General features: G+C 38.2%; 1 protein-coding gene across 1 annotated transcript in view; it reads right to left on the bottom strand.

Moving 5' to 3' along the window:
• SCFD2 (sec1 family domain containing 2) overlaps positions 1 to 12,402 on the bottom strand; it is a 554,994-nt gene that overhangs the window by 331,988 nt on the left and 210,604 nt on the right. Inside the window, exon 5 of the mRNA XM_049886901.1 lies at positions 1,129 to 1,378. Within this exon, the coding sequence (XP_049742858.1) occupies positions 1,129 to 1,378 (250 nt within the window). The remainder of the gene's footprint in view (positions 1 to 1,128; positions 1,379 to 12,402) is intronic.

Genomic DNA, 12,402 nt, shown 5'->3' with positions numbered 1-12,402 from the left:
TTTAAGCTGACAAACAGGTTCTATAGTAAGCGAAGAAACATTTCATTTGTATGGAAACTACATTCAGTTTCCATCTCATCAGGGTTTCATTTTCCATAACCAAATACAGGGAAGGTCAGCAGTGGGCACAAAACAAAGCACACATGCCCAGAATGCTTAGGTTTACAGCTACGAGGGCGGCGTCTGAGCAATCTGGACACTTCTCCCAAGAGGCACAACAGGGGTCAGGATAAAAAGTTTATAATCTTCCTTAATTGAGCCTTCCTGAAAAGAAAGGTCTATATACACCTATACACCCCATCCCTGCCCCCCACCCCACCACACACACACCCACATACTCATGAATGGATGGAAACTTGGTATGTTTTTAAAGTATTTAAGTTTGCGTATAAGATTTATTAACTTCTCACAAATAGACACACTCAATCTATACTAATGGAAAGTAACTTTACACAAAATATAAATAACAATATTGAATTTGATACAAAGTAACACAGACTAATGCCTCCATGAATTATATTCTAGTTCTTACTGGAAATGAAAACAGGTAGATAATATATTTAAATGTTTCTCCCAAATCAGCATAGCCTACTTTAAGAGGATGTTTGGGTATTATTCGATAATATCAATTAACTCAAATTTAAAATGAAATATGAAAAGTCAAAATAAGGAGCTATTCCTGGAAACTACAATTTTTTTTAATCCTATAACGTTATGTAACTGCTTAAGCAAAAGTTTTGTTTTGTTTTTTGTTTCTTAAGCTTGAAAACGACAACCTCAAAGAGAATTTGTAAACAGAAACACTTTGAATAGGATGTACTACATTTTATTTTTCCTTAAAAATAGTATGCCCTTTGAGTATTTTGCTATTTTAAAAAAGGTTTTGCTCTTAGGGAGAATGAATCCTGACAAGCAGTTAGGAGGTTATTTCACTACCACAACTGGAAAAATAAAAATACTACAATGAAAGCCTTTGCTCTTAAAGGCTGGCTAGCATTCATCAGGCCTCATAAAATTCTAAACAACTCCACAAAGATGGTTACGACCTCTTCCTTAAACAGCTTTTGTTTTTAAACCTATTTTCCATATCAGTGTTGTTTCTGTCCTATATCTTTGTTAAACACTCACCTGTGATTTTTTGCAGCAACGGTGACAACTCTGATTCCTCACAAAAGACGTGGGCCAATGCTTTCTTCACTTTTTCTTCAGCCTTGCCCAGGTCTTTATCCACGGTGAATTCCCCAGTGATAGAATAAATGTATATTAGGAGGATCAACAGCTCCTCAGGGCTATAGTCATCACTGGTCCTCTGGCTAGAAGGCTTAATCATGGGCAGCAGCTGATTTAACACGATAGACATTGCTGACTCCCCAATGCTCTGAAATAAAAGAAGATAACATGAAAATACGTCAATCTTGTACAAAGGTGTAATTTATGCAACAAATTAGTCCAAATATCTTACAAATCTCTGATGTTCACTGTCTAATTCCTTTTATCTGTTTGTTTCTTGTCTTCAAGAGAATACTGCAAGAAATTTGGTAATAAAATTTTTGTTGTTTCACAGACTTAATTTAAAAATGGCTAACCAAGTCGTAGACCTTTGTATATCATCTCCCATAGTAGACAGAGAAAAGTCTACTAATTTTAAGACTAAATATGTGAGCACTTCAGACACTGGAAATTTTTTACAAATATGTATATTTGTAAAAAATATATATATATATATACCTGGATTAAAAAATACAAGTATCTATATATTAAAATGAATGCTGATGCTCCTTCAATGAAATCATCTCAGATTTTACAGCATATTCTTTTAAATATTGTCTATATTGGCAAATATTAGTTAGTTGAAGATATACATATATATTTTTTATAATAACAAAAAGTCATTTTCTGTTAAATGTGGCAAATAGAATAAGGGATCAAATTGGGTAATGTCACTTAGGGTTAAAGATTTTGTTGGGTGCATCTGAAGGTAATTCACCTTACAAATTTAGATTTTTTTTCCTTTTAGCTCTTCCACTAAAGTCTTGAGTGTTATTAAGCAGAAAATTACAAAATTCCTTGCATGTGGTAATAGTCAGCATTACTAAAGTGCATAGCTTCCAAGGAACTATACACATTTCTAGAGTAAATTCTGATACTTTTGGTGACTAGGTAAGTCCCCATTTTAAATAAAGTGATTTAATTTTACCTATAATATGAACCAAAAAAAAAAAAAAAACTTGTTGCCGTCAAGTCAATTCCAACTCATAGTGACCCTATATGATAGAGTAGAACTGCCCCATAGGGTTTCCAAGGAGCGGATGGTGGATTTGAACTGCTGACCTTTTGGTTAGCAGTTGAATGCTTAATGACTGTGCCACCAGGGCTCCTATAATATGAAATAACCCTGTAAAATAAGACACAAGTATATGTATTAAAATGAAGGGCCAAACTTATCACAACTTCCAGCTTTTGCATTATTCATTCAGAAGTGTTCGTTCAGAAGTTTATATGCCAGGGACTATTCTAGGTCTGGGGATATAACAGGGAACACAAAAAAATTTTCTGTCCTCACTGAGCTTATATTCTAGTTGGAAGAAAAAGACAAAGAACTAAATAAGTAAAGCATATAGTATGCTAAACACCAAAAACCTAAACCTATTCCCATCAATTCAATTCTGACTCATAGTGACCCTATAGGATAGACTAGAACTGCCCTATAGCGTTTCCAAGGAGCAGCTGGTAGATTTGAACTGCCAACCTTTTGGTTAACAGCTGAGGTCTTAACTACTGTGCCATCAGGGAGTATGCTAGGTGGTGATTTAAGTATTACGGAAAAAATAAAAGGGAAGGGAGATGAAACTTTAAGGGGTGTGTGTGTGTGTGTGTGTGTGCGCGCGTGTGTGTGTGAGTATGCACTATTTTAAATAAGGAAAGCCCTGTTAAGAAGGGAACACTAAAACAAAGAAAGACCTATAGAAGTTCTCTCTCTCTTTCTGAATGAAGTTGACAGCAAGTAGCTGAATACGATTCTGTATTGAGACAACTATCCAAAACAAGTTTTTCTATTCAAGTCATTTTCACACCTGGAAAAATTTGAATACATCATCTCAGGGTTAAGGTCAACAATTATATTATTTGGTACATGAAAAACAGCTGTTAACCTTTTACTTTCATTGCAAATTTTGGATGTTCACAATGTTCCACACAAAAATAAAATGCTAAGACTTTGGAGTGGATAAGGAAAAATGGAAAAGAACAGAACAGAGATTTTTACTGTTACATGATAACAAGACATGATTTACCAAGTATAAATACACACACTCTTTAAAGGTAGTAGGTGGGGGGCAAAAGGTTTGAAGACATTCTAGGACTGTCCTATAGCCTTGGAGTTTTTTGAGGGAAACCCTCAAGTATTGTTTCTTTGCTTTATAAGCTGCCAAAAGCAGTTTAAAGGAAAGGAGCTATGTGGTTGACCTGTGAAAACAATAGACTTGGAGGCTATTGCTTTGGTTTTCATGTTTTATCACCAACCCTTTGGATGACATTGAACAGTTTCCTTCACTTCTTTGTATCCCATTTCTAGAAAGCAGACATATACATAAACTACCTATTCTAATGGGCCTCTATGGTTTATGCTTAAGAGCAAAAGAATTTTTTAAAGATAGTTATAAAAAGTAAAACAGGGTAAAATAATCATAGTTATTTGTAAAGATTCACTAACCAACATTTGGCCACTAGAGCCTGATTTTGAACTCATAGATCTGAGATGTAATGCTAGAGGGCAAAATCTCTCATTAGTGAAACTCAGCCTACTTCACTTGGTTAGGAAATATTTGTACACATCGATTACTAAAATTGCATTCTAAATCTGCTTAATGTATCCAGGAAGTAAATAACAGAGTTGAATAAAAAACCAAGAATACTAACCAGTCTTAAAAAGCTATATGATTAAGGTGGAAATAAATAGATTCCATTCCAAAAAACCAGGTGTAATCCTGACTATTCTACTAACTGGTCCCTTAACCACTCACGATCTCTTCATCTCTAAAATGACATGATCTGACTGGAAGATGGCTGGGCTCTAAGTCTTATTTGTCCTAAGGTCTCCATTTTTCACCTTCTTCTTCCTTTTCACACATTACCATTGGTGGTGAAGAACAGCAAATCATAATCTCATTGTTGACTACACAAGAAAATATAAATGCTTGAAAAAGGAAAGCTTTACCATAGATACAAAAATAATTACGGACACATGTGTAACATAAGCTGATATGTTGTTGTTGTTGTTGTTAGGTGTCCTCAAGTCAGTTATGACTCATAGCAAATTTATGTATAACAGAAAGAAACAGCGATAGGTTCTGTGCCATCCTCACAGTTGTTGCTGTTTGAGCCCATTGTTATACCTACTATATCAGTCCATCTCGTTGAGGGTCTCTCTCTTTTTTGTTGACTTTCTACTTTGCCAAACATGATGTCCTTCTCCAGTGATTGGTCCCTCTTGACAACACATCCAAAATAAGCTAGATAAAGTCTCGCCATCCTCGCTTCCAAGGAACACTCTGGCTGAACTTCCTCCAAGACAGATGTGTTCTTTCTTCTGACAGTCCATGGTATATTCAGTGCTCCTCTCCAACACCATAATTCAAATGTGTCAATTCTTCTTTGGTCTTTCCTTTATACTGTCCAGCTTTCCCATGCATATGAGGCAATTGAAAATACCATAGCTTGGGTCAGACTCATCTTAGTCCTCAAAGTGATATTTTTGCTTTTTAACACTTTAAAGAGGTCTTTTGCAGCAGATTTGCCCAATGCAATATGTCATTTGATGTCTTGACTGCTGCCTACGTGAGCAGTGATCACATATTTCCTAACTCGGTCCACTAAAAGAACCTAGACATAGTGATACCCCAACAGCAAAAAGCAGGCCCAGCAGCCAGACCTTAGTTTCCAATACCATTCTTCAATTAAAGGAGGAGGAGATTCTTGGAGAAATGGTGATTTAAGCATGGGGAGAAAATACAAGGTGGCCTTGGAAGATCTTGTAGTGCCAGAAATTAAGGAAGTGCTCAAAAACTAGAAAAATGGGAGCACATCAAGAGAGCACGGCAGACAACTGAAGGAACCCCTAATGGCCAAAGGTGGAACAATTTGAGTAACAAAATAAAGTAGTATTGGATTATAGCCCAACATATAAAATAATCATCCATGCATCCATACCGATATAAATGAGTTACTGAATAAATAAATAAATGTGGGAGAAAGGATATATCTTCTTTACTGAAGAATTCTAAATAATTTATGTAAACATTCTTCCCTCCAGGAAGTGGAGCTTAATTCCCCACCCCCTTGAATGTAGGCTGGACTTAGTGACTTGCAAAAAACAGTATGGAAAGAAAAGGGTGTCTGTGTGTGTGTGTGAGTGTGTGTGTGTGTGTGTGTGTATGTATGGTGGGGGGTGGAGGGTTACCTTGATTAGGTGATCAAGGTTAACATCACCAGACCAAAAAAAAAAAAAAAAAACCTGCTGCCATCAAGTCAATTCTGACTCATAGCGAACCTATAGGACAGAGTAGAACTGCCCCATACAGTTTCCAAGGAGTGCCTGGTGGATTTGAACTGCTGAACTCTTGGTTAGAAGCTGTAGCACATAACCACTAAGCCACCAGGGTTTCCAACATCACCAGAGATAAGTAATATTGATATCACATGTCGCTGATACAATCTGATGAGAATGGCACCTCATACTTTTGTGATATTCTTCCCCAAAATCCGTAACCTCACTCTAACCACGAGAAAAACATCATACAAATCCCATTTGACGGACATTCTACAAAATACCTGACAAGTATTCCTCAAAACTGTCAAGGTCATGAAAAACGAGAAAAGACTGGAAAACTGTCACACCCCAGATGAGAGACTAAGGAGACATGACAAGAGAATGTAATGTGGTACCCTGGATGGGATCCTAGAAGAGAATGAGAAAAAACTAATGAAATCTAAAAGAAGTCTGGAGTTTATAATTAACAGTAATGTACCAATGTTGGTTTCCTAGTGCTGACAAATGTGCCGTGGTAATATAAAATTTTAACTATGTACGTGAGGGGTACACAGTAACTCTGTATACTATCTTCACTTTTTTTTTTTTGTAAATATCAAACTATTATAAAATAAAATGTTTACTGAAGGGAGGGAGGAAGAGAAGGAGAGAGAAAGGAAGAAAAAAAGGGAAGCTATTAAGAGACAAATCCAGGCAGCACTTTTGGTCTCCTTTCTTTCAGACTGTGAAAGCCCCAGGGCTCAGTGTGAGGAAGGACTCCTCAGAACCAGAAGCATCAGCCAAGGTAAGGGACTGACCTAGGTAGCAATAGGGTGGTCAATTAGCAAGGATGAAGCAGAGGAAACCCTGTGCTGCCTTGGGTTGGAAGGTGGGCTAGTGCTATCGGTAAAAGTGTGGCCCAGACTGGATGTACATCCACTTTCTGATCTGTGCCAACAGAATGAAACTTTAACATGAAGGAAGGAAAAGAACAGCGACTCGCTAGACTGAAGTCTTTTTAAAGGTAACCCACAGAATCCGAGGACAATTAAGAATGAAGATAGGGGAGTCATATGGCTGGGTTTGAGTCCTGACTATACTACTTACTAGGTATGTGACCTTGAGCTAGTTATTTAACTTCTCCAAGCCTCAGTTTCTTCATCTATAAAATGGGAACAATACTACAAATGCCTGAATATTAGGCGATTCCAAACCAGATTCCTATTTGTATATTATTAGGACAATTGTTTAAACTACTTCATGGTTTAAAATAATTGAGCGAGTTCTCCACAAAGGAGAGCCTTTGCTAGGACTTAAATTTAAAGCTACTCCCTCCTTTCTGATTGGCAATTTAGGTGAAAGGGGCTCTGGTGGCACAAAGGTTAAGTGCTCGGCTGCTAACAAAATGTTGGTTGTTCAAATCCACCCAGCAGCTCCGCAGGAGAAAAGAATTGGCAATCTGCTCCTCTAAAGCTTACAGCCTGGGAAACCCTATGGGGCAGTTCTACCCTATCATATAGGGCTGCTATGAGTTAGAATCGACTCGACAGCACACAACAATGACAACAATTTTGGGGAAAACACTTTACCTTGTATTTGGGGATATAAGATAACAGTCCTGACCTCATAAGGTTGTTCTGAAGATTAAACAATAGAAGTAAGTCACATAGCATATTATTATTATCCTTACAAATGGATCAATAAGCAACATCATGATAAACAGAGAAAATATTGAAGTTGTCAAGAATTTCATTTTACTTGGATCCACAATCAATGCCCATGGAAGCAGAAGTCAAGCAATCAAATGACGTATTGCATTGGGCTGATCTGCTGCAAAGACCTCTTTAAAGTGTTAAAAAGCAAAGATATCACTTTGAGGACTAAGATGCGCCTGACAAAAGCTATGGTATTTTCAGTTGCCTCATATGCACACAAAAGCTGGACAGTGTAAAAGGAAGACCAAAGAAGAATTGATGCCTTTGAATTACGGTGGTGGAGAAGGATATCGAATATATCACGGACTTCCAGAAAAACAAACAAATCTACCTTGGAAGAAGTACAGCCAGAATGCTCCTTGGAAGCAAGGAGGACGAGACTTTGTTTCATGTACTTTGGACATGTTATCAGGAGGGACCAGTTCCTGAAGAACGACATCATGCTTGGTAAATTAGAGGGTCATCCAAAAAGAGGAAGCCCCTCAATGAGATGGATTGACACAGTAGCTGCAATAATGGGCTCGAACATAGCAACAATAGTGAGGCTGGCCCAGGACCGTGCAGTGTTTTGTTCTGTTGTACATAGAGTTGCTATGAGTTGGAACTGAGTCAACAGTACCTAATGACAACAATAATTATTATTACTACTACTACCCACCACTCCCTGGGCTCCTTTCTTACCGAACAGACCTGATTATCATGGTTGGTAAGGGAATGAGATACCTTCTAGAAATAGGAAGTTAGTGGTCTCAAAGGAGGGAGAAACCTGTTGCCATCAAGTCAATTCTGACTTATAGCGACCCTATGAGACAAAAAAAATTTTTTTTTTTTTTATGAGACAGAGTAGAACTACCCTCTAGGGTTTCCAAGGAACAGCTGGTGGATTCAAACTGCTGACCTTTTGGTTAGCAGGTGAACACTTAACTACTGGGCCACCAGGGCTCCAAAGGAATGAGAGGCATCCTACAAATACTGGGTTTGAAACCACATCTTGGAACTTAAATACAACAGTTAGTAAAAGGTCAAAGGCAATATAAACATTATTGAACATTGTCATTAAAAAAGCACACACACAGCAAACCACGACTGAAGCAAAAAACAGCTTCTTTAAGAAGTATCCAGGATTAAATTTCTCATTCATTTTGATATAAATGGGCCTACTAGTAAGAAAAAAAAAAACTAGTAGGAGGTGGAAGACTGGAGCTTCATCTAGAGTGACAAAACCTTTTGTTTATTCTGCAGCTGAGACTCCTGTTATTTTTGAATCAGTCCCCAGTAACTCCAAAAAAAAGGCCCTCTTTGAAATGCATGTTGTCTTTAGGAACGCTAACTTTTGGGTTGAATTAAAACACCTCTGCAAAGTCAGAGTCAGTTTCCATGCCGGCTGCCTCTGCGGGCACCAGGAGCAAAGGGGCCATTCTCCATGTGGCTGCACAGCAGGCGGCTGGCTCCACACCTGCCCCTGTGTGGTGCAGAGTCTGCTGACACTCAGGAAAACTCCAGGCACTCTAAACCGCTGCACAGAACCCATCTCTGCAACTCATCTAAGCCTCAGCCCAGCCGTGTGTGCAGGCTCATGGCGTGCTGCCAGCGGAGGCCTGAGGGAGTGCCTGAGGCCCTTCTGCCCAAAACATCATTGCAAGCAAAAGAGTTTGCCATGAAGTTTAAGTTTCATAATTAAAGCCACTTTGTTTCTCTGGGGAAGAGACTTTTTTATATTCTCAGGCAAATGCAAAAATGTAAGTTGGTGTGTGTAAGGATGATTCATTGGTGTACTCATGAGTTTACCAACAAGTGTTCACTGTGTACACACTATCTTCCAGGCACTATGCTATCCTCTGACATACAAAGAACAGAGAGCAAGATACAAGATTCAAGGAGGTGACAGGTGAGTGGGGGTAGGAATAAACAACAACAACAAAAAAACCAAACCTGATGCCGTCCAGTCAATTCCTACTCATAGTGATCCTATAGGACAGAGTAGAACTACCCCATGGGATTTTCAAGGAGCCTTTGGTGGATTTGAACTGCAGACCTTTTTGTTAGCAGCCAAACTCTCAACCGCTACGCCACCAGGGGTAGGAGTTAACAGCTGTAAATGCAGTAAATCAGTGCTTTAGAAGAGGTAGCAAGTACTTTGGGAACACGGTGGAGAAACATCTAAATCCTGGAAGTGACAGCATCTCAACTGAGTTTTAAACAATCAGCTTGCAATATCAGGGAAGAGCAAAACCCTCAGAAATGAGCCATGGAATAAGATCCTTCCTTCATTCCTTCAACAAAAACTTAATGCTTACTTACTAAGAGTGGAGGTAGGCAGAATAATGATCCTCCAAAGAGGTTCATGTCCTAGTCCTTGGCACCTGTGAGTATGTTACCTTACATGGCTTAAGGAACTCTGCATATGTGATTAAGTTTAGAGATCTTAAAATGGGGAGACTGTCCTGGATTATCTAGGATTATCTAGGTGGGTTCAATCCAATGAGTCCTTAGAAGCAAAGGACCTTTCCTAGCTATTTCAGAGAGATGCAATGATGAAGAAGGGTCAGAGAGAGGCAATGTTCCTGGCTTTGAAGATGAAGAAAAGTGGCCACAAGCCAAGGAATGCAGGCAGCTTTTAGAAGCTGGGAAAGGCAAGGAAATGGATTCTCTCCTAGAACCTCCAGAAAGGAACGCAGCCCCGTCAACACCTTGATGTTAACCCAGTGAGATTTGTGTTCTGGCATTCAGAACTGTAAGATAATAAATTCGTTTCATTTTAAGCCACTAACTTTGTGGCAAATCTCTACAGCAGCAATAACCGGTGCCATCAAGTCAATTCCAACTCATAGCAACCCTATAGTACAGAGTAGGAGGGCCCCATAGGGTTTCCAAGGAGCGACTGGTAGATTTAAACTTCCAACCTTTTGGTTAGCATGCGAACCCTTAAGCACTGCGCCACCAGGACTTTGAATAATAATATAGGGCAATGGTTTTCAGCGTGATCTGTAAAACTCTGAGTTCCCAAAGACCCTTTCAGGAGGTCCAAGAGATCAAAAGTATTTTTATAATAATGCTAAGAAATCCTTAGTATTATTATAAAAATATAATAATACATATACCGTGGACTGCCAAAAAACAAACAGAAGCCTGTCTTGGAAAAAGTATGGCCAGAATGCTCCTTAGAATCGAGGATGGTGAGACTTCATCTCACATACTTTGAACATGTTATCATGAGGGACTAGTTCCTCACAGAAAAAGAGGAAGACCCTCAATGAGATGGACTGACGCGGTGGTTGCAACAATAGGCTCAAACATAGCAAGACTGTAAGAATGGCGCAGGACCAGGCAGTGTTTCGTTCTGTTGTACACAGGGTGTCTGTGAGTTGGAACCAACTCAACAGCACCTAACAACAACAACAAGAAGACATTCTTTGCCTTTTTCACTGTGTTGACATTTGTACTAACAGAACAAAAGCAATGGTGAGTAAAATTGCTGATATCTTAACACAGATAAAGCCAGTGGCTCCAAATTATACTAATGGTCATTGTATTCTTTACCACTATCTTACGTACTCTCAGTTGGGGGAGGGGAGCAAGTTTCACCTAAGAATACCTTGATGAGGCAATAAAAAGTATTAATCTTATTAAATCTCAGTCCTTAAATAAACATCTTTTTAATATTCTGTGTGACATAATGGGAAGCGTGAATTAAGCACTTCTGTTGTATTGGAAAGTACAATGAAAAAAATATATATTTTTTGTTGTATCGGAAAGTACAATGGTTATCTCTAGGAAAAGCACTTGCACAATGGTTTGAGCTGTCAGCTAATTGCTTCTCTCGTGCAACACAATTTTTACTCAAAAGAATAACAGAGAAACTGTGACTGATTACTAAGACTTGGGTATTTGGCAATAATTTTCTCAAAAATAAGCAAAGTGAGCCTGTCCCTTCAAGGAAAACAACAGACTTTTATTGTTGATGATAAAATTCTGGCTTTTAAGTAAAAATTCAGATTTTGGAAAACTTGTATCTGCCACTGCCAGATTCTCTGTATATAGAGACTTTTCTGATGAGATCAGTGGTGACATTAACAAATGGGATTTTTTTTTTGCCTTGCATAATGAAATGTGTCAACATTTGGAAGATCTGAACTAATATTTTCCAAATGAACAATGCATAGAAAAGCAGGCATAGGTAACAGAGCCATTCAAAATACAAGGTAGACCAATGAATTTTAATGTAACAGAGTAGGAAAAGTTCATTGACATGGTTTCAGGTTCCATACTGCAGCTTACCTTTCAGAAACTACCACTTGTAAAGCTTAGGTGTAGTATCAAAAAAAGAATATCCACAAACATCTGAAAAGGTATCAAATATTCCTCCCATTTCCAACTCTGTGAGGCTGGATTTTTTTTCATGTAATTCAACCAAAACAGCATAAGACAACATATTAAATGAAGAAGCAAATATGAAAATCAAGCTGTTTTCTACTCAGCCAGACAATAAAAAAATTCATAAAAATATGAACCAATGCCATTTTCACTTATTTATTTCTAATTTGGAAATACAGTTATTTTCTATAGAAATAAATTATTCGTATTAGCATTAATATGTTTGTTATAATTCTCAAAGGAATTAACACGTCTTAAACTTTTCTCAGTTTTAATTTCTAACACGGTAAATATCAATATTTACCAATTTAACGTGGTCACATCCTAAAAAGAAAGCTGGTTACTTTCTACTCTTTTTCCCATTCCCATAACTGAAATGCAGAAAAAATGTGTTAGGCCAGCTTCAGCTATGTTCTTAGAGAAGAAGGCAGAGCAACATGATAGAAGGAAGATGAGTTCCCTAGATCAGAGCATCTCAAAATTTAATGTGCATGTGGACTCCCAGGGACTCTTGCTAAATGCAAATTCTGATTCATTAGGTCTGGGATTGGTGCTGAATATTCCGCATTTCCAGCAAGTTCCCAGGTGATGCCAATGCTGCTGGCCCATGCACCACATTTTGAGAGGCAAGGCCCTACACAATGAGAAGAGCAGAGCTGTTAGTCTGGACTGGACCACCCACCTATTTCTAGACTGCAATGTAAAAGGGAAATAAACTCTTCTGAGTCACTGTATTCGTGGGTTCTTTTGTTCTGCACCTTAATTTGAATTCTCACTAATACAACT

This window comes from Elephas maximus, chromosome 5 (genome assembly GCF_024166365.1).
Source record: "Elephas maximus indicus isolate mEleMax1 chromosome 5, mEleMax1 primary haplotype, whole genome shotgun sequence".
NCBI lineage: Eukaryota > Metazoa > Chordata > Mammalia > Proboscidea > Elephantidae > Elephas > Elephas maximus.
This window is presented reverse-complemented; position numbering and strand designations above follow the sequence as displayed.